This window comes from Gallus gallus, chromosome 20 (genome assembly GCF_016699485.2).
Source record: "Gallus gallus isolate bGalGal1 chromosome 20, bGalGal1.mat.broiler.GRCg7b, whole genome shotgun sequence".
NCBI lineage: Eukaryota > Metazoa > Chordata > Aves > Galliformes > Phasianidae > Gallus > Gallus gallus.
Window position 1 is genome coordinate 526461 of NC_052551.1, and position 22456 is coordinate 548916.

Sequence of the window (22456 nt, forward strand, 5' to 3'; positions counted from 1 at the left end):
TTGGCATATTCTTCCCTTCAGAAGGCTTCACTGTCACATGTATGAGTGGTTGCTTGATCTTCTACCAGCATCAGCCTGGCTTACCGTTGGGGCTGCATCCTGGTCCCTGCCCTATTGTTTTCCCTGGGAGGGGTACTCGCAAGGAAGAAGTGTGTGGTCCTGACAGTAGAGAGTTGTGAGTATCACACAGTGAAGAGTGGGCAGTTTGTGGAGCTTGTGCTGATGAACAGCTGGTAGTCAGGGCTGAGAGGGGGCTTCTCCCTCTGCCTTTGGTGGGTGTGCGCTCCCTAAGAGCAAGAGCACACACAGGGTTTGCTGGCTTTGTCTTACTTGTGCTTTCTGTGGGTGCTCCTGATGGCTTGGAGTGCTCTGAAGTTTTCATCAGCATTTGTCCAAACTGGTTGATGCTCCCTGAGCACTGCTCTTTCACACAAGCTGCCTGGCCACTGCTCTTGGTGCCTGGCAAGCATTGTGCAGTGCCTGCTCTGACTGCCCATTTGTCCCCCCCTTCCTGGACAACTACTGCCAGCCCTAGGCTGCCAGGCAGGGGAGTGAGAAGGCCAAACCTGGAGGAGCCATAGCTGAGAAGTGACCACCCCTGGTGTGGGACCTGTCAGCTGGGTGATGTGGTGTGGCTGTGCACCGCAACCAATCAGGACAGGAGCCAACTGCTGCATCATTTGGGGGATGCTAGGTCCGTGGACTGTGATTCTGCAGTTGTGTGTCTCCCTGCTCCTCCTGACAAACATTTCTGCTTGTTGCAGCAGTCTATGCTGCATGAGAGCAGCCAGTGGCCTGGCACGGAAAGCCCCCTGTTTCTGAACTCAGCAAGCTGGCTGCCTCTGTAAGCCCCAGCCACCTCCAGGTGGGCTGCAGGTCGACCCTGGCACTGCTCATTCCCTGCAGAAGTTAGCACTTCAGGCAAGACAGGGACGAGTGCAGCCCCCACACTGCCTGCCTGCCATGGGCTGCTCAGCCTGAGGTGCTGGGCAGTACCCAGAATGTTCCACAGCAGCTCTACCAGTGCCGCAGGGTTTCCCATCACTCAGTGAAGATAGGATCCATCCCTCTGCTGTGACAGTGTTAGCCTGTGCTCTGTGGATACTCTTGGACACTTTGTGCTTTCGAGTACCATGAGGTACAGTACACCTCTGCAGTGCAGCTGTTGGTGTTTATTCCATGCATATGTTTCTCCCTGGTGAGCAGAGTGGCACGAGGAGCCATGTGTGCCATTAGTGGAGCTGTGCTGGTTGTCATGCTCTGCTCTTTGGTGTGGACAGGGGTGAGGAAAGAGCTTCTGTTCAGCTCTTGCTGTCAGTACATCTCCAAGCTGACTGCTGAACTAGAGCAAGCGGGGTGCTTGGATTTTAGAGGCAGTGCGGTGTTTTCTGCCTTATGAACTGTTCAGGAGACCTGGGTGATGCAGAGAATTGCTGCATTGACTCAGGATGAAACTGTATAGTGGATCTAGCTCCTTGCTGAAAACCCCATGTAGCAGCTGAGTGGCAAAGCTCCTTCCCTGCTGGTGTGTGTTTGAGAAGGATGCTGGAAGGATTGCAGCTTGTCCTCCGGTACCTGGACCAGAATGAGTCAGATGTTTGCAGGTGAGAGAGGCTGAGCGCTGAATGGGAGGCGGATAGAGCTGGCACAGTCTTCCATGGAGGGTCTGTGCCACAGTGAAGGGCTGTGTTTCAGGCACAGAGCTTCCAGTGAAGTGGGAGCCTGAGCACTGCGGGGGGAGCTGAGGATTGCCGGTGGGCAGGCGGGAAGTTAGCCCAGTTCCCAGCTCTGCTGCGGCTGCAGTACACATCAATCAATGTGCGGGGGTGTTGGAGTTGAAGAAGCGGCTGCTCTGCAGAGAGCACTGCCTTGTGTGTGGCATCAGCCCAGCAGAGAGAAGCTGTGTTGGCAGCATGAGGACAAGGATCTTGCACCAAGGTAGGAACCACTCAGGATGCTCTGTGGCACTGGGGCTGTTTGGGGGGCCAGCTAGTCCAGGCAGCTGCAGCATCTGGGCTTTCACCAGCAGCACCTGCCTAGCAAAGCAGTGGCCTGGGTATGTTGCAGGTCCTAGAGCCTGGGCAGGGGGAGAGGGACTGTTTTCCAGCTAGGGAACAGTTTGGGACAGTGCAGATCTCTGTCCTTGCCAACCCTGCGTGGGGAGCAGTGATATTCACTCTGCAGGAGATGGGAGCACCTTGTGTTTCTGACCTTCTCACCCAAGTGTCAGCAGGGCAGCCGCTAGGATTTTCTTGGCTTCGCTGCAGGTCCTGAAGCAGCATTGCACGTCAGAAGACTCGCTGCCTGCAGGCATGGTGCTCTGGGCTGTCCACCACAGTGCAGCAGGCTAGCTGTGTTCAAGTGCGGCTGCTTCAGGCTCTGCAAGTCCCCAGCTGCCTGCAGTGCTAGGAGACAAGGCTCCCCCCACCAGTGCTGTTCTGATCAGCAGCGTCCCATCTCCTGCAGCCACTGCCTGTCCCACAGCCGCTGTCTGTCCTGCAGTTTCGCAGTAGTTTTTATCTGGCAGCCCCATGGAGCTCTTGGCAGCTGCTGTACACAGTGGTGAGAGAGAACCACATTTCTATTTGGTTGATGTGCATTTCTATTTGGTTGATGTGCAGCTCTGACCAGCCTGGGCGCACTGATGGGGGTGTATTCAGTACAGGGGGCTTTGCAGGGATACCTGTGTGTGATGCTTCAGAAACAGAGAAATATCCAGTCCCAGCTGCTGCATGGCAGCATCCTCAGTGGGGAGAAAGGGGGAGAAAGCTGAGTCCAGGAGCAAAGGAGATTGCTCAGCCTTAAAAGCAAATCTGACAGCACTGAGTGAATGGGAAGGAGGAGAAAGCAGGCTCAGTGAAACCCTGCTTGTCTGGAGGCAGCAGGAAAGGGAAGGCTCTGGGAGGGGAACACTGCGGAGGCTTGAGCTGTGATGCACTGTGGAAGTGTGGGGGCAGAGTGTCTGGGAAATCCGTGAATCCATACACCAGCTTGATGGGGATGAAGAGGAAAACACCAAGGAAAAGAGAATCAGGGAGATGGTGGGAGAGCATAGGCACTGCAGGCCTGTGTGTGATCCCACTAAGGTTTCTTTGCAGTTGTTGTTCTAATGTGCCTGTCTCAGCAGCTCGTCTCAAGCTGGAGAGCAAAGGGGTCTGGAGTAACACATGGATGGGCAGAGCCTTCAGCCAGCTGGTACAGAGTGTAAGGGGACTCGGAGCAAACGCAGCCAGGCTGTGTGAGAAGGGCAGAGCAAGGTGCTGGAGTGGGAGAGTGGGCAGCGGCACATACGGGGCAGCACTGGAGCATGATCTGCAGTCCTAGCAGAATTTGGTGCCAGCAGAGTTCAGTGGAAGCTGCTGGCACAGCCACCACTAAGTACCAGCCTGTGTCCTGCCCATGGTGTGCCACCTGCCTGTGGTGACACTTTGGCCTTTGACTCAACAGTGCCCCAGGAAATCAGGACCTGCTGGCAGCCAGTGTTGGGGCTGGGCAGTGCCAGGGTGCAGTGGTTCTGTTTGCCAGAAAGGGAACAGTGGAGTTAATCTTGCCAGTGTAGACTGGGTTTGATCCTCTTTTGTAATGAACATCATAGGGCAGTCTCTGTTGTGGGCCAGTATGGCAGCCAGACTCTGCATGTGGCACAACTTTATCCCAGGTGCCGTGTAATGAATGAGAGTGATGGGATTGCATGGAGGCTGTTTGCCCTGCAGGTTGGGGTCCTGTCCTGCTCTTGGTAGTGTTGAGAAACAAAGTGGGACAGCATTTCCACATTTCAGTGTGGCTGCAATTGTGATCTAAACCTCTCCTGTCAGTCTGTGGTGTGTTGGTGAAGCTGTCCCTTTGGCAGCTTGCTGGGATCTATGGCCTTTCTCCCACTCATTGCTTTCCATATCTGGTCTCTGCAGAGGCACTGAGCTTTCTGCAAAGGGGAGGTGGCAGGAGCTTGGGTTTTGCATCTGAAAAGTGCAGTGAGGTGGCAAGCACTCTGCACAGCCAGCTTCTTGATGTCTGGAAGTATGTTTTCTGTCTTTAAAACTTTGACAATTCCTGTTAAATTCACAGAGATGCTCCAGTAATTAATACCCTCTGGTTTTGAAGCTTTTGAGAGCTGCAGCAAAAACCATGGGAAAAATGATCTGATCGGGCTCCCTGGGGAAAGAAGGGGATGGAATTGCTTGCTAACAATATGCTGGAAGCGAGGGCCATGTTTACACGCATGGAGGAAGGTGGGGAAGCCAGGCAGGAAGGCAAACTGTAATGTGGCTGCAGGACAGAGCTGGGGCAGCTACCTCATCTCAGGTGCTCCCCCAGTCTATAACCAAGTTCTGAAGGTGCCTTGGCATGCTGGACATCCAAGCACTGAGGGAATGATTGGTGCACTGGGACTCCTGCTCTCATTGGAGGCCTCCTCCCATAGCTGGGCTTCCAGCAGGCACAGGCCATGTGATGGAGTGTACGCGGTGCAGGGTGACAGTGTCGTGCTGGATTCTGTCATCCTCAGGGCCTTGGTGCTGCATAGGTACATGAGGAGCCAGGCTAGGGCTCATTCCTAGAGCTCAGCCAGCCCTGGGCATCCCTCACCCTGCTGGTTCCTGGTGCTGTCCGTGTGGATGTGGCACCAACTCCCCTGTGGGTCCTCTCTGCATCCATTGTGGCTGTGCTCAGTGAGGCAGTAACAGCATGGTCACCCTGGCCTGTGCTGTCTGTGCCTGGGCCAGACACATCTGCAGGGTTCAGCTGTGCCTCCAGGGCCTCCCCCATAGCTCTTTCCTTCTCTTTCACTGGCAGCAGTTCCCACCCTGCGCAGGACAAGCACGGTGGAGGGGGTTCTGCATGAAGCAGCCATCAACCCTAGAGGCTGAGTAGCTTTGTGCTCCTGCCTTCCCTCAGGACGTGCCGCTTTTGCTGTGCCATGACCCTGAGGCTTGGCAGCAGCCATGGGGCTGTATTCATCTGGGCTGCTGAAATGTGGCACTGCACAGGCTGGGGAGGTCTCACCTCAGGCACTCGTTGCTGCTGCAGCTGCCTGAGAAAAGCTTCGGAGAGCTTGTTAGTTATGGACTGTGGCGCAGGCATGCCTGCTGTGATGCTCTTCCAAGTGACAGCTCTGTCCCAACCTCCCACAGCCATATACACTCCAGCAGCATCAAGATACAGCTGCTTCAAAGAGCCCACAGCTTCTGTGGGGTTTGCAGTTGGGCCCTGACCTTGGAAGCACTGAGGGGCTCTGCTGTCCCTCCTGAGTGCTCACAGTGCTGGAGTGGGAACGGACTCGGGAATGGACCTAATGGCCCTCCTGGAATGGGCCCGGTTTGCTCTTCACACGCGGTGAGCCCTTGGTCCCTCCTGCAGCAGGGACTGCAGGTGCTGGTGGTCTGATGATGCCAAGGAGCTAGGTGACACCTGTGTCCAGCAGAGCTGGAGGGGAATGCTTGGTGGGCATGAGCCATGATGGGACCAGTGAAAGGGGCAGAGGGGAGTGGGCAGGAGCAGCTAGGCCATGGTGGAAGGAGGAAGTGATGGGTTTGGTGGCCATGTCAGACACCTTCCTAGGGGTCTGCCCTTGCACTGCTGACTTTGCATGTAGGCTCAGCCACCCTGGAACTCCTGCGTTGTGCTCTCAACAGCCTCAGCAGCTCCTCCTGCTTAGAGCCAAAAGCATGGTTCCCAGAGCTGGTCCTCCAGGCAGATGCCCCACGTGCTGACAGGGGCTAGTGCTGCTGACAGGCCCCATGCCTATTCCGGGGCTAAGTGTGGATGGCATGGGACGGCAGGTCCAGGCTGAGCCCCACGGGGCGGGCACCCACAAGCTGGCCTGGCTCAGCCTCCTCACCCCCCGTCAGAAGCTTTGAGCTGGAGAATTGAGAGCAATGCTAGCTGGAGAGCAGCAGTGCAGCCCCAACTGCCACCCCTGCACAAACTCCATGTCAGAGCTGAGACAGTTCCTTGGGGCTCAACATGTGGACATGGGGGGAAGAAAGTTTAGAAACTTTAAGTGAATAATTCAGGGTGGTTTGGGGCCCAAGTGATCGCTTTCATGTAGAGATCCCATATTAATTAAAATAAGTGTTTTGAAATGATTCATACAGAGAGCATGTAAATTTTAATCTGAAGTTGAAAGCAGCAGCCCTCTGTCCCATTTCCTCCATGGAAAAAATAAACTGGCAGTGACCTTCAGAGCCTTCTCCTGCCTTCAGCCGAGCGCTCAGGGTTGGCAGGAGCAGAGCTGGGCTGTGTTTCCCTTGCCACAGGGCCAGCCCGTCTTGCCTGTCCCCTTCCCTGCCCCAGCTCCCAGCTGGGCCTGGCACAGATGCAGCTGTCTGTTTCTGACTGTCCTGGGTTGTGGCTCTGACCTGGCTCTTGCTTTCTCATACATGGTGGCATGTGACTGGATGGGACTCACAGGTCTGTCAGTGGTGGGATGCAGTGTCACCAAGCAACTTTGCCATCCCCGGGGCAGCAATGTCCAGGCAGGTTTGTTCTCTTTGTTTGCTCTTTCCTGAGTTCACTGCAGCTTTTCTGGGAGAAGGAGATACTGTGCTACAAAGTGTCATGCGTGAAAGACAAGGACAGTACAAAGGTTTCAAAAATCTGTAACTCAGCACCCCAGTGAAGGACAAGTAAGCACTGAAACTGCCTTCTGTTGCGTTCCTGGCCCCAGCTTTGTTTTTGCATCATATATGGACCAACAGCAGGAGCTGGAGGCAGAGGCAGGGGTCCCGCCCACCATGTGTGCTCTGACCACGCTGGCCATGGGAACACAGCGTGCTGGGAAGTCCAGAGGGAAAAACAACCATCCCAGATGCAGCATGTGAAGCTGTCCACGTTTGCAATTTCCTGTGTGAATGCAGCATTTAGACCTAACTCACAGCCTGATTTTTTTCCTCCCAGAAAAAAACCTTTAGTTGATTTTATAATATATGTTATTTATGCATGATTTTTTTCCTCCCAGAAAAAAACCTTTAGTTGATTTTATAATATATGTTATTTATGCATGACATATGTTTTTTCTTCTGAATTTACCAGGGGCCCCTGAACTGGGGGGTACAGCATCCTCCATGCCCGCGTCTCCGTGGTGCACACTGGACGGGGCAGTGGGTGTAACGAGTTCTGTCTCTTTCTTGTGCAGTGCCAGGGCAGGGTGACCAGCAGCCATGACGACAGAGACGGGCCCTGATTCGGAAGTGAAGAACGTGCAGGAGGAGGCCCCGCAGCAGCAGCTGGAGGCAGCCACACACGGCCCCACTGCCACAGCTGCTGGCACTGCCAGCCGGGACGCTGAGGCCAACGAGAAGCCTGGAGCACAGCCTGACAGCCGGAATACGGAGCCAGTGAGTTTGGCAAGGGGCAGGAGCTGTAGCCCAGGTGGGACAGGAGGGAAAGACTGGCTCTGGGTGACTGTCAGGGAAGGTAGCTTTAACTTCCAGCTGTTCCCAATAGCTCCTGGTGTCAGAACAGAACGGGGCACTCAGCACACCCAGCCCACAAACTGCTGCTTGCAGGGAGGAGGGAGCACTAGCTGTTACATGCCAGACCCTTTATTTGTAAGTGCTGTTTTCTGCTGTGCTGTGGCTCTGCAGCCTCTTGTCCTTCCCTGGAGGTCAGGCATGCTCCCTGCTGCAGGGCAGAGGCCCGTGCAGGCTTTGCACAGCCACTTTCTCAAGTGGCAGTTTGTGTCCCAAGCACTGCAGCCTGGGCATGCACATGAAAAACCTGTGCATGTCAGCAGATGAGCTTCATGCTTGCACCAAGAGCAGAAGGCAGCAGGTAGCCAAGCATCCTGGAAACTGAGCTGCCTCAGCAAGGCTGGGAGCAACAAGTGCACCCCAATGGCCACCACCGGGCAGGAAGCCTCAGTTCCCTGGGCAGAGAGGTCTCAGCTGCTGAACCAGCACCACACTCACTACTTTTTCCAGAGTCCACCCATGACTATGCCAACAGCGTGGGATGGGGGAGCTGCTTGTAGCATGGACTACTACACTGCTAGGGGACAGAAGCAAAGGCTTCCATCCTTGCAGTGGTGCCAGGTTATCCTGTACATCTCTCACCCTCCAGGGTACAGACATGGAGGAGAAGGACTACAGTGAGACAGATGGGCTCTCTGACAAAACAACGCCTAGCAAGACCCAGAAATCACCCCAGAAAATCAACAAGAAAGTCAAAAGTGCTCTCTGCAGAGTGACCCTTCTCGATGCCTCTGAGTATGAGTGTGAAGTGGAGGTGAGTCCTGTAATTGGGGGAGGTACACTGGAACTGAACAGGAGATGTGTCAGCCCAGGGCTGGTCTCAAGCAAGTCCCCCGCGTCAGGGTTCTTCCAAGGACAGCTTTGTAGTACCTCTCATACAGACAAAATGATGCACAGAAATAACTGTTCAAGTTGGAATTTCAAAACAAAGAAAAGTCTGGGAAGACAGACCCTAGCAGGCAGTTTCAGCCCAGAGAGCCCAAATTTGTTAGCTAGTTGCTATCGAAAACAGTGTCTAGAAAGCAGAAGCTTAATAGTTGGAGATAAAGCTCTGGCTTAAAATATATGCCTGAAAATATGTGCATGACACATACATATGCCAGTGTATCTGTTGACACCTCAGGAGTGCAGCATGTTTGCTATCCTGCATGCCAAGGCAAAGGATGTGTGTGCGTGTGTTTGTGTGAAGAGGCCAACATGTGCAGGCACACATGGCTCCCCCAGATGGGTTTGCATGTGCACACAGACCCACACACATTTTGGCAGCACTACAAACTGCACCTCACCCCATCCTCACTGTTTTCATCTTCTCATCCCTCACTGTTCCTCCCCATGGAGCTGGCAGTGCAAGGACTGTCTGGGAGGTGTGCTGAAGCCTGGCAGCAGTGTCTGTACGTGTGTGTGTGAGTAAACAAAGGTGATCCACATGTGCTGTTGATGCATCTTGCGTGTGTGGGCAGGGCAGCGGGCTGGGCACCCTGCTCTGGGCACGTGGTCTGCCCATTATTTGTGCACCATCACACGCATGCAGCGTGGGCACATGATTGCCTGATAGTGGCTGTCACTGCAAGAAGGAACAGATGGACTAGTGCCCACCAGAGGCTGCCTTGTGCTGGGCTGTGCTACAGGGTTGCTTGAGCTGCTGTCAGCACAGTGAGGAGACACCCAGCATTAAATCAAGGCTAGAGTTTGGACTGGTACCTGCTGTAGGGGGCTGGAGGAGGGGGCTCTGAGCCTGCTCAGAGGAAGAGAGTTTGCTAGGAGAGCACATTTCTGTCCCTCACACTTGCTGCTGTCTCCTGCCTGCAGGATCAAGGGGGGCAGCACTCTCGGACCTGTAGTATCTTCCTGGTGAGAGGGACATTTCTGAGAAACTTTATGTAAAAATGCAAAAGCTGAGACTGTCCAGAAGCAGAAATCCTCAAGCCTTTGCCAGGGAGACCTTTGCGCTCGCTGCTGATGAGCGAATGAAGGCGTCTTGTTCCCAGTACAGTGACAGCAGCTTGTGAGCTGGCTGCGGGCAGCAAACCTGCATCTGTGTGCAGGTCCTGGTTCTATGAGGACTCAGTTGTGCAGGATTAATCAATGTAAGGAATGTAGCTTCCTGCTCTCTGTGGCTGCACTGGAAAAGCGAGTGCCACGAGGCAGCTTCTAGGGGCTGGGGCCTGGCCTTTGGGCTGCAATACTGGCAGCAAGGACTTTGGTGTCTCAGCTCCAGCAGCCCTAACTGTCATTTCAGTGGTAAGGTCTGTCACAGCGAGCTTTTGTGACTGTGGCAAGGTGGATCGTCACAAAAATGAAAGCTCCCTTGAACAGGAACTGGAGCAGAACACTTGCCATGACTGCAGTAGGCTCCTGGGACAAAGGAGTGACTTTGGTCAGCCCTGAAGCAGCATGAGGTGGTGTCATTCTTCCCCAGTCCCATTTGTGTTTTCCAAGCAAAACCTACATGCAAACAGAAAGCTGGGTTGTACAATGACTGGCTGCTTCATTATCAGAACAATACTTCTCACCAAGCTTAGGAAAAGCAGAGCTTTACAGTCCCAGCTCCCGCTGGGCTTTGTTTTTAGTCTGGTTTTGTTCCCAGTGCTTGATGTTGGCAGCGTGCTGGGGCATGCGGGGCTTTATTCATGGTAAGGTTGACTTCTCTCTTGCAGTGCAAAGGATGGGGTTGACTCAGCAAACAGGGAGCTTCTGCTCTCTGGAAAGGTCATTTGGGGCATAGGGGAGAGGAGAAGAAATTGTTTAGCACAGAAAGATGTGTGCTGAATTTCTTCTTTCATTTTGTTAGGCCCCTTAGAAGTAGTTCTGCCATGCCTGCACACAGGGATTGTTAATGTTTAAGTCAAAAAGAGGGGTCAAACCATTTGATGTGGTACTCCTTGAGTACATAGCATCTCACCTTTGAGATGCTATGTACTGAACTCCTGCCTTGGAAGTCTGGGTCAGCAGAAAGGGGAGGATAGCAGAAAGGGCGTTGGTTACTGCTGAGTCCTGAAAAAGATTTAGAGGTCAGGAGGAACTCAAGGCTGGGGGTCTGTCAGCAGTGGGATGCTAGAGCAGTGCTAGTTTCTATGCAAGTGGTGCTCTGGGCTCCAGTGCCAGGTTGCTTGGTGGAGGTACTCAAAGAAATGGGTGCCTCAGAGATGGGAGGTCCTGAGCTCCTGGGCCAAGAAGGCCATGAGTGTGGAAGAAATACATGAGCATCTCTATAAGCAATCCTTATTGCCTCACTGACACTGGTATGAAGCAAAAACATACAGGGGAGTTCAAAGGACTGAATAATGAGGGCCCCTCCATCACAACATACGGCTCAGACATTTCATGCGTTTCTTTCGTCCTCCTGTGCCTCAGGACCTGGCCACCACTTGCAGCTGGGGAGGGTGTTGGGAAGGAGTTTGTCCTTCAGGCAGCAGCATCTCCCAAGAGGTTTGGGGTGTGTTTGTGCCAGCCCTGTGGTATGGGTTAGAGGTGCCTGGGCCGGCTGAATCCCGCCCTGGTTTGACACCACACTTCCCTGGTGCCTTTGCCTGCTGGCTCCCTGTGAGCATCTCTGTATCTCCTGCAGAAGCATGCCCGAGGCCAGGTTCTCTTTGACATGGTATGTGAGCACCTCAACCTCCTGGAGAAGGACTATTTTGGCCTCACCTTCTGCGATTCCGACAGCCAGAAGGTGAGCCTGGGGGACCCCTCTGCAGCCACCCCACTGCTGAGCAGGGCACCCTGCCACCTGACATGCTGTCTTCTCATTTCAGAACTGGCTGGACCCCTCCAAAGAGATCAAGAAGCAGATCCGCAGTAAGTAACTGGAGAGGGCCACTCCCCCACAAGTGCTGGGCTCCACAGGTCTCCCAGGTAGCTCAGCCCCAGCTGGTGCTCATGGTTGAGATGAGCCCTCATTGCTGCTTGTAACTTTTTGCCCTCTATGGGTTCCAGACAGGTCATGGGACAAGGCCAGGATGCAGCTGGGCACCTGATGCTCCAGGGTGTCATGCATGGGAAGCCTGGGGTGGAAGTGGCTGGAAACTAGGCCCCATGTGGATTCAGCCACTGCAGTAGGGAAACTTTCTTTCTCCCCATTCCCAGGTCTGCCCTTTATCTTGTCCCCAGTGTGATGCCCCTGACTGCTCTGTTCTCGCTGTGCCCTCCGCAGGCACACAGGAGGTTTCTGCAAGGTGTGACACTGACACAGGGTTGGGGCCAGGAGGTATTGCTTATTCATCTGCCTGTTAGCCCTATCAGCCTCCCATTCTGCTTGTGACAGGTGTGAGCATCAAAAGACCCATCTTTGCCATTGGAGAGCTGGGAGAGAGTGGCTGAGACCTCATCACTCCCTCTGCGCCATTTACTCCTGCCCTGAATGGGGAGGATGGGGTTGGGGGAGCCGTGGGACTGCGCTTGCTTGGATGGGCACCAGGATGCAGGAGGGTCTTTGTGATGCTGCCTTGCCAGACCATGCACTTGTGAGGCAGAAGGGCCATTGCCCATGTTGTCACTCCACTGGGATGTGTATGGCTTTTGCTGTGGTAAGTGGGAGTTCTGGCAAGAAGCAATCTGAGATGATGACTCCCAAGGTTGTGATGCTTCTCTCTCCTCAGCTGTGTGGGGTTGTTTGACCAAATCACATTAGTCCTTCTGGCCAGAGCAGCTATGAGCTGCTCTCGAGGGTTCATCTTCCTCCTGGTAGCTTCTCGAGCTCCCTTGTTCCTGCCCTGCACTGGGCTTGGGTGGAGTCCTGGGACACTTTAGTTAAATGCCTGGATGCTCTGTGCAGCCTGCTGGCAGCTATCACAAGCCCTGACCTTACTGCTCCCTACCCTCACTAGGTGGGCCCTGGAACTTCGCCTTCACTGTGAAGTTTTACCCTCCTGACCCTGCTCAGCTCACAGAGGACATCACAAGGTGAGGTTTGCTATTGGGAGCCCCCCACATGGCGTGTCCATGGTGGGCACAGCTGCTGAGGCAGATTCCAGAGGAGTGGGCAGGAGTGCGTGGAGGGGCAGTGCTTAGGCAGGGCAGCAGCTTGGTTGACAGGGTAGATGTCAGGGTCTCACTGCCTTTTCTCTGTGCATGGCACCTCTAAATCGTGCAGAGTGGAGCTGGGAAAGTGTCAGTGGGAGGTGGCAGTGCCCACAGGGAGACAAGCAGTGTGGATGTCCTTTACATGCAGTGTCACAGACTGCTCTAGGGGCACACACCTCTGCCCCACCCTTACTCTCTGCTCCGTCCTGCAGATACTACTTGTGCCTGCAGCTGCGTGCAGATATCATCACGGGGCGACTGCCCTGCTCCTTCGTCACGCATGCCCTGCTGGGCTCCTATGCTGTGCAGGCCGAACTGGGTGACTACGATGCTGAGGAGCATGTAGGCAACTATGTCAGTGAGCTCCGCTTTGCCCCCAACCAGACACGGGAGCTGGAGGAGCGCATCATGGAGCTGCACAAGACCTACCGGTGAGCCCCTGCTGGTGATGAGGAGCTGGCCTGTGCCTTGCTGGGCATCTGGCCATGTGTCCCCTTCTCTGTCTCTCTGCAGGGGCATGACCCCTGGGGAAGCAGAGATCCACTTCCTGGAGAATGCCAAGAAGCTCTCCATGTATGGGGTGGACCTGCACCATGCCAAGGTACTGCACTGTGGAGCTGTGGGAGTGATGGCCAGCACTGGGCCTCATCCTGCCATAGTGCCAGCACACCACTGGCACTAGGGGCTTGCTGTAGATGCAGCTCTGTTTCCTACAGTCAGTTCAGCGATGCGTGGGAGAGATTTAATGTGCAAGTTCCTTTGGGTGCCCCTTGGGCACAAGAGCAGAACAGGTCTGAAACTATTAGTTCAGCAGGGGTATGTGCAAAGTCCTGCACATGGGATGGGAAAAAGCCTGGACACCAGGACGTACTGGGGGCATCCAGCTGGAAAGCAGCTTGGCAGAAAAGGCCCATGTACTCCTGGTAGACAGCAAGTCGAATATTAGTCAACAGTGTGTCCTTGTGGCAATACTTTGCCAATGCTATCCTGGGCTGCGTTGGGCGGAGTATTGCCTGCCAGCAGGTTGAGGGAGGTGATCCTTTCCCCTACTCAGCATTGGTGAGGCCGTGCCTGGACTGCTGTGTTCAGTTCTGGACTCCTGAGTACGCTAAGGACATGGAACTACTGGATGAAATGCAACAAAGGACCATGAGGATGATGAAGGGTTTGAAGCACCTCCTATATGAGGAAAGGATAAGGGAGCTGGGACTGTGCAACCTGGAGAAGGCTCAGGGTGTTCTCAGTGAGGTATATGAATACCTGAAGGGAAGGTTCAAAGAGAATGTAGCTAGAATCTTTTTAGTGGTACACACTGACAAAACAAGAGGCAACAGCCAGAAATTAAAACACAAAGTTCCCTCTGAACATCAGGTAGCACTTCTGTTGTATGGCACAGGTTGCCTAGAGAGTTAGCGGGGTCTCCTCTTTAGAGATTTTCAGAATCTGTCTGGATATAGTCCTGCACAACCTACTGTGGGTTGGACCAGATGATCTCCAAAGGTCCCTTTCACCTTTAACCATCCTGTGATTCTGTGACCTCTGCCAGCTGGTTGCAAGTAGCCAGAGTGCTGAGCAGGAGGGAGCATGGTACTCCTGGATGGACTGACTCTTACTGAGCAGCTGAGCAGTTTCTTCCTTTCCTTCTTGCCTCATCCAGGACTCAGAGGGTATTGACATCATGCTAGGAGTCTGTGCCAATGGCCTCCTCATCTACAGGGACCGACTGAGGATCAACCGTTTTGCCTGGCCCAAGATCCTTAAAATTTCCTACAAGAGGAGTAATTTTTACATCAAAATCCGCCCTGGTGAGGTGGGTGCCTTCGGTACAGCATGACCCAGGGGCACAGCAGGGTGCCTGCTGTGCCAGAGTGGGGTTGTGCAGAGTGGTCCTTATCTGGCTTCATCTTGGGCCTCTAAGTCCCAAGGTAATGGCCTCAATTGGCTGAGAGAGCACAGCTCCTGTGGTGAATGGAGGCTTTGAGCAAGTGTTTTCTCGTTTGCACTCTTGCTCTCTCACTGCCTCTCATGTCTTTGGCCACAGCAGTTCGGAAATCTCAGGGCATCTCATAACCCTTCTGCCATAAGCCAGATGCTTGTGAGCCTGTTGACACAGGGGGGTGTCCCAGGAATGGGATTGCAGAATCATTTTTTAAATTTGTCTTCCATACTTCAAACACACACAAAAAAACCCTAAAACATTAGGTTTTTTTTTTCTTCTTTTGTATCGGTGCTTTCTGACTTTAATTTCAGTCTCTTTACTTTTACATGCACTGATGGGAGAACTCATTTCCACCCATGTTCTTCCCAGTGGACAGTGCATCTGAGATGGAGTGAGAGATTCCCTCGCACTGAAATAAGCTGTAAAAGTTTTCTGTTTCTTGAGGGAATTTCTCTTGCACTGAAGATGCATTTACAATTGAGGAAGGTGCTTAGGCCAAAAACATAAGGGCATGATTCCACCAGCCTGTGGGGCTGGGCATGAGCCTTTCCAGCACTGGTTTGAAGAAGATGTTTTGTATGGCCATAGCTCCTGCCAGGGGAACCTGAAGGTCTTGGCATGTCAGGTCCCATCCCATCACGTCCCCTTGGGCAGGATCTGCCTGTAACAGCATGTCTCTGTCTCCCCAAAGTATGAGCAGTTTGAGAGCACCATTGGCTTCAAGCTGCCCAACCACCGCTCCGCCAAGCGTCTCTGGAAGGTCTGCATAGAGCATCACACCTTCTTCAGGTGAGGAGCCTTTTTCCAGGCCTTGGAGGCAGGCATGTTCCTGCCTCTGGCCTATCCCAGCATGCTTACTTGGGGAAGGGGAGCTCCTGCAGTGCCCTAGGTGCCTGCACCCTGCCTGGGAAGGAGCTGGCTGTCCTCTCACCTACAGCAGGCGTTGTCCATCCCTTGCCTCATGGCCCTTGCATCCAGCCACTCTGCCTTTTGTGTGCAGGGAAGGAAGAGTTCTGCTCCTCTCTCAGCCCCAGACCTGCTGTACCCCATCTATAGCAGGCACTGGCTTGTCTTTCCCATGTACGGAGCCATATCTGCTCCACTGGCTCCACTACACACCACTGCCAAGAACCACTTGCTGGTTCAGCCCTGAACTTCCTATGGTGCTGAATTCCTTGTCACTCCTTTAGCCCAGCACCAATGTCATCCTAACTCCTTCACTGTGATCTCAGCTCGGCTCTGCACACTGGTGTCTGGGGCCAGTGCTGGGGGCACAGCTAGGACCCACTGATGGCACCTCACCTCTCTGTCCCCAGGCTGGTATCTCCAGAGCCACCCCCGAAGGGCTTCTTGGTGATGGGCTCTAAGTTCCGCTACAGCGGGCGGACACAGGCACAGACCCGGCAGGCCAGCGCCCTCATTGACCGCCCAGCCCCCTTCTTCGAGCGTTCCTCCAGCAAACGGTACACCATGTCTCGCAGCCTTGATGGAGGTATGCCCCAAACTGGGGAGGGGGAGTGAGATTGGTCTGCTGGCGGGAACAAGAATGCCACTTTGGAGGGGGGGGGGGGGGGGGAGGGGAGGGGGGCAGCCAAAGTTACCTCCAGAGGCTCTCTCTAACCAGATTCCCCTGGCAGAGGGTCTTTCCACCCCCTAAGTGGTGCCTCAGACTGTGTGAGCAGCAGGGACATGGGTATGGCTGGCTCCAGCTGCCTGGTCACAGGGCAGGTATGAAGTTCTGAGTGGTGCAAGGAGAGATGAAGTACTGAGCTTTGGGTCATCGTCACCATCAAGAATCCCTAGGACATGTCTTCCCTGCTGCAGGTCTTTTTGGGGCTCCACTGCCACTGTCTCTAAGCCAGACTGAGGCAGAGGGCTGGGGCAGGAAGGGCCAGGGGTGGTGGCTCACTGCCCATGACCTGGGCTCTCCCTGCATGCACAGAGTTCTCACGCCCAGCCTCCGTCAGTGAGAACCATGATGCCGGAGCAGAGGGTGAGAAACAGGAGGAGGATGGTGAGTTTGGCAGTGGGAGACGATCTGAGACAGAGGATGAGGAGGTGACTACCCCGACGAAGATCAAGGAGCTAAAGGTACAGACCTCATGGGCAGCATACCATGGAGGCAGGTGGGTGGGCTGGCTCATAACCAGAGCACATAAGCAGGGGGATGGGACACAGGCATCAGGGCTCTGTCTTCCTCTCTTGGGGCTGGGCTGCGGGTGGGAAGGATTGCACTGAGGCACGGTCATCTGAAACCCCTTTTCCACGAGGCAAGCCCCAGTGCTTGCTATGAGCCACCTAGCTTGGAGATGTGGCTCTTGGCCTCACGAGTGGGCGTAGAGCCATCACACCCTACCCAGAAGCAGCCACAATTCTCCCAGCACCCTCCAGGTTGCTTCACAGCTGGTCCCCAGGCAGGGCTGGTTGCGGGACAGCTCCGCTCTGACATGCAGGACCAGAAAGGGCCAAGTGTGCCGACAGTCACCACCGTGCAAGCAAGGAGTTCCTTGGCTGCTGGGAGCATACTGGGCCCCTATTCTGTTGGTGCCCCATAATTACATGCCCATACCCAGCACCCTGCCGGCGTGCAGCTGTGCCCCTCTGCTCTCTGCCCACCCCTGGACAGGCTTGGAATGTGCCCCAGTCCATCTCAGCCCTGCACTGAGCAGGGGAATCAGTCCTTTTGTGCTGTTACCAGTCCTGGCTGTGGGCAGGGGTCTGTGTACATGCCCAAATTCAACTGAATTGTGATGCTTATGAGAATTTCCCTCAACTGACTCTGCTGGTTACTTTTAACCCTCTCTTTGCTGCCAGCCGGAGCACGAAACAACCCCCAGGCACAAGCAGGAGGTATTCTCTCTCTGGAGTATCTTAGTTCTCATTGGTGCATCATATTGTCCATTCCTTTCAATGCACCACTGTGTGTCACCCTATTTACTGGAATACAAGATGCACCGAGGTGGGAAAGTTGACCTGCTAGAGACTCCCAGTGAGCAGACAGCTGGGGATCTGCCCCAGAGCACACACAGCATCTTCTATCCCACTAAGTAAGGTAGTCCTAACTGTATGTGTGAGCAAGAGCCCTCCCAAGGCACATTGGCCAGGCCACTATGCCGGGTCCTTGGCCCGTTGGGAACACCTGGCTTCTGCTCGTGTTACTGACTCCTCCATGTCCTCTCCTCATGTTTTCTCTTTGTCCAACCCTATGGCCTTAATCCTCTTGCTGAAGAGACAGACCTGTTGCAAGCTGGCCCTACTGCTTCCACCTCCCTGTGAGACCCTGTGCCCTGGCCTGCTCTCTGCTTTTGCCTTCCCTGACCTGGGGACTGCATCACGTGCCCTGCTTTCACGAAGCTCCTTGCTGCCTTTCTGCCCTGCCTGAAGCAAATGAGTCCCTGAGCCCATCAGAGGCACACCCTGACACCCACCCCAGTGGAGTGCCATGGAGCAGCTCCCCAGCTGAGTGTGGCTGGCCTGGCCAGGATGTGTTGTCACAGGTGGGAGAGAGTCTGTGCTCTCCTCTTGCACAAACTGCCCATGTCTGCAGTGCCTCCTTCCCCTCAGAAATGTCCAGCAGAGATCTCAGCCTGGGTCTGCTGATTTATCCCAGCCTAAAGTTCAGAGCTGTGTTCTGAGGCTTTTCTCCTCCACTCACATTGGGGTTTGGATCATCACTGGACTAGTCAGCAGAGGCCAAGGAAGCGCTAGCACCTTCAGCTGCGTGGCCACGAGCTGCGGCTTGCTGTGCTTCAAGCACACAGCCATTGCTATCCTGCTCAGCACAGCAGGGCAGACCCTACTGGTGCAGCAGGCTGGCATCTTGCCCCACAGCCCCGTGTTGAGCACGGTCCCTCCACTGTCTGCCTCATTGCTTACTCCTGCTGCATGTGCATGTGCTGCTCCTGCAGCCCCGTGCGCCTGGCACTACCCTGAGCCTATAGAGGTGGGCAAACCGTGAAGCACGTGCAGATGGATCGGGGAGCTTTAAATAAATTCTGCTGAGCCTTCAGGATCTGGAAATTTGTCTGGGCTTTCTATGAGACTCCTTTGTGTCTCTGGGATTTTGCTGAGGAGAAGTATGGGAGAGGGTAGATAATTCAGTTGACTCGTTTCGAACCTCAAACCAGGTTTGAGTTTGAAGTGAAAGTCAGGTTCTTGTTCTGAGCTAGTTTGCCCACCTCTGTGGCAGAACAAAAGGAGCCATCCTGGTGCCTGTAACATCAACAAAGGATGCTTTAACACCTAAATCTCACCATGCACTTGAACTCTCTGAGCTGTCCTCTTTCTACAGCAGGCCAGACCCAACCCCCACCCCAGACTGCTGCTGGGCTCAAGCTGGTCCATGCTGTTGCAGGCTTGGATCCATGTTTGTCATCTTTGAGTAGCCTTTGACCTCTTGCACGTTGGCAGAAACCCACTTTGAAGGCACTCCATTAGAAATGCCAATGGGTGACTCCTGGAAGCTCTTGCTCAGATGATTGTTTCCTGCCCTGCTGGGACATAGGCCCTTGATCCCTTTGTGCCTTGCATATGGGAGCAACAGAGTTTTGGTTACTGATATTTCTTGTGCTGGTCCCCAAGGAGACCCCTCTTTCTTCCCCCAGATGGTTCATCTCATCCTCACAAGGCCATGCTGGAGATGCCCTTGGGACATGTGCCCTCCACAAAGGGAAGCTCCCTGTGGGTGTTCTGCCACTCCCTGCCTTACTGTTGCTCCCTGCAATGGTCTTAGTGAGAACTGCAGCCCAGGGTTGGGCTCAGTTATGCTGATATCTGATAACCCTCAGATATGCTGTTCATTTGGCTCTTGAGACCCTAAATTCAAGTCCAGTGTAAAGCAGACTTGCTCCAGTGTCTCTGCTTGTCTTTTTGGCTTTGGCTAGTGCTTTAATCATAGTTACCTTCCTTTCTCCTTCCCCAAGTTTTTAGACAAACCAGAAGATGTTTTGCTAAAGCATCAGGCCAGCATCAATGAGCTGAAACGGACCCTGAAGGAGCCCAACAGCAAGCTGGTTCACAGGGACCGAGACAGGAGGCTGCCTTCCTCACCAGCCTCTTCCTCACCCAAGCATGAGGAGGAGACGCCGAAGGGAACCCCAGAAAAGGCCAGCGAGGTTTGTTCTGCTGCTGTCTTATGGAGGGGATCAGACTGTGCACAGGGAGGTGCTCATCAGTTGGTGGGTTCTGGTCTCTGTCTCCATTGTAGCCCTGAGGGAAGCATGGTGGGAATTATGTGTTGGGCACACTGGGTAAAGAGAGGGGCCCCTGGTCAGGCTATTGTCTCTAAGTTTGTTAGTGAGCTAACTGTTTTCATGCTGCTGGCAGTGAGCTCCCCTTGTGCCCAGGCACTGCATGGGGTCAAACTTCTCCTTTCCTGGGGGCTGTGAGTTAGGCTGAGGCTTTGTCAGCCCGTGAGATGGGGCCTTCTTCACCCCTTACCCTATTGGAGCTCCTGCTTGTCAGCACCTGTTACAGGTCTTGTCCAAGGGGTATTCCCAGGAGTGTGGGACTGGGCTCCTGTGCTTAAGTGCTCCATGGTGCACTCATCTGCCAAGACCTGGTTGATGGGAGCAGGAGGAGGGTGAGCAGTGCTATTGCGGGATCCTGCACTCATGTCCTCTCCTCCTGGCATTTTATCTGCTGGCTTTGAAGTGGGACCTCTGTCCTGAATGAGAATGGAAAGTGCCTGGGTCCCAGAGTGGGAGGCCTGGGCTGTGCAGACCCCCCTCGCTGCTGGAGGAGAGCGGATGCGCTGCAGCTGAGTGCTGTGTGGGGTTGGGCTGTCAGTTGGCTCAACCCATGCAGCATATGGTATGGGCATCGGTGGGCTGTGAGCACTGGACACTCTGCTTGTTCTCCAAACGCTGGCATTCTCTTCTCCATGAGAGCTGTGCAGCCCACACAAACAGTGCACATGGGGCCCCCTGTGCCACAGAGCTGTCCTGCGATGGTCTCACTGAGAAAATGAGGACATGGTACTGCACTGCAAGGAGGTGTCTGCATAACTGGAGATGTGGGGCTGGCTGGGTTGGGGTTGCAGAGCATTCCAGGCAGAGGTGAGCTGAGAGCTCACAAGCCCTCATCAAAGCACCAAGATGGGAAGAGGAAGAAGGGTTTCCACGCTATATCTGTTTTACAAGCAGATGTATATATGTGCAAAGAAAGACCTAAATGGAGCATCTAGAGTTGTCATAGCTGTGATCTCTGTTCATCCATCTATCCCTTCGTTCTTTCCTTCCTTCTCATGTGCCCTCTCTGTCTGTTTCTCTCCCTCTCTTTCTCTCTCTCTCTCTCTCTCTCTCTCTCTCTCTCTCTCTCTTTCCCCATGGGTGCTGGGGTTTCCGTGCTGACACAGAGGATGGAAGAGGACATCCTAGACGATTTTGCATCTGAGCATGGAGCTTCCCTAAGCATGGAATCTTTCACGCAGAAAAGCCTTGTCTCTTCTCCTGAGGTTATCACCATCCCTTTTCTTTTCTCACCCTTGATTTTCACAGTTTGCCTTCCCCATGGTGCCACTCAGGGGCTCTCCAAGCAGAGCTCAAGCTGTTTGCTGGCACCTCTGGGTGGGTCCAGGATCCTTCACTGGGTCAAGGCTATTGGTGAAATCTGCTCCCATGCCTGTTGCTTTGGATCTGTGAGACAGGGTCCTGGGAGACCTGCTCGTGAAGCCCTGATGGCCAGTGGTGGTGGGGCATTCCCCAGGGTTGGCTGTGCTGTGCATGAGGGTCTGTGCTGGAGCTGGTACCAGGGGTCCTGGGAGGTACAGCTGAGACCCACGGCACTGTTGCTCTGCAAATATCTCCTCCAGGTGCAACAGACACCCACCTACAAACTGTCTTTAGCAGTCTCTTGTGTTTTCCTCTCCCTTCAGCTGCAGTTACAGTTGCTTAGATCCAGGCACCTTGAATTAGGATATCTCTGAATGCATCAAAAATATCAAACTTGTGCCTGTACAAAGCAGGATCACCCTACTTTGAAGTCCTTGTTTCTGTGAGTGAAAGTGTACTTTCAGCACTGCTTGCATACAGGGTTTTATCTCACATGATGGCAGTTCTTTCCTGGGACAGCTGATATAGGCTAATACTGAGCAGAAGAAAACTAGTCTTAGAAACTTGGCTCTGATGTAGTTGGACCCAACCACAACAAAATGTAGTGCACAGCAGAGCTGGGGTGCATGTCCTCCCTGAGTGCACCCAGAAAAGGCAGCAGAGCAAGAGCAGCATCAGTCTGGAGTAGGTGAACAGGGTCAGTGCATGGCTGGCTCCATTCTGCCACTCCCTCTCACCTCAGGGTGCAATGCCACTGTGTGCAAGGTGATTGGAAGCCCTCCCTGTGGGCTGGAGACCATGTCTGTGCAGGACGGGCAGAAGTGAGATGCAATCTCTGCCAGAGAAGAACCCTGCAGCCTTTGCACAGAAATCGCAGTAGTGAGGTGGGCATACAGCGCTTAATGCATGGCTTCTTGCCTTCTGCGCTGTGGAGGCCCTCAGGGTGCCAGGACTGCACTGAAGTGTGGGCAGCCAGCTGGTCTCACCTGAGATTTCTCTCTATGCATGAGATTTCTCTCCGCTGATACATGGAATCTTGCCCACCCACGGTCTCCATGTGGAACTCAGAGTCCCTTGAGGGTGACTGCACAAAAATTAGCACATCTGCAAAGTTGGCATCGTGCTCAACACGAAAGTCCCTTGGTGTCCATGGAGTTACTGAGGTTGGATTGTCTGTCACACACTGCCTACACATGGCTACTTCTTCCTCCACTCCACTTTGCTTGTGCTGCTGGAGGAGAGGTGCTGAATTAGAAGGTGAATGGAGTCTTCTCAGCTTTGGTGACAGTGTGTCATGTTGATCTTGGTTCATTTATTCTTCCCTCCTTATTGTAAAGCTCATGTGTTCCTTTCTGGTGAGCCAGGTCTCCCTGAGGAGCCAAAAAAAAAAAAAAAGGCAAGTACATCAAATAGTGCCAAAGGAAAAAGCCACCTCTCTGCCCTGGGCTCCTCCAAGGTTGTGAGTTTTGCCTGCA

General features: G+C 53.9%; 1 protein-coding gene across 21 annotated transcripts in view; it reads left to right on the plus strand.

The window, feature by feature from the left end:
• Positions 1–22456, plus strand: part of EPB41L1 (erythrocyte membrane protein band 4.1 like 1) — a 69551-nt gene that overhangs the window by 29634 nt on the left and 17461 nt on the right. For 9 of the 21 annotated variants that reach the window (XM_046902953.1, XM_015296225.4, XM_046902952.1 and 6 more), the window contains 14 exons: positions 7133–7334; positions 8059–8223; positions 11038–11142; positions 11225–11267; positions 12296–12371; positions 12704–12922; positions 13005–13092; positions 14149–14301; positions 15122–15219; positions 15747–15922; positions 16373–16521; positions 17245–17280; positions 19353–19544; positions 20786–20884. In XM_046902953.1, coding sequence (XP_046758909.1) covers positions 7158–7334; positions 8059–8223; positions 11038–11142; positions 11225–11267; positions 12296–12371; positions 12704–12922; positions 13005–13092; positions 14149–14301; positions 15122–15219; positions 15747–15922; positions 16373–16521; positions 17245–17280; positions 19353–19544; positions 20786–20884 — 1776 coding nt within the window. In that variant the 5' untranslated portion in view covers positions 7133–7157. Of the gene's footprint in view, positions 1–1866; positions 6478–7132; positions 7335–8058; positions 8224–11037; positions 11143–11224; positions 11268–12295; positions 12372–12703; positions 12923–13004; positions 13093–14148; positions 14302–15121; positions 15220–15746; positions 15923–16372; positions 16522–17244; positions 17281–19352; positions 19545–20785; positions 20885–22456 lie in introns of those variants that run through there. The other 12 variants (XM_015296230.4, XM_015296232.4, XM_015296234.4 and 9 more) reach the window with 6 other exon arrangements.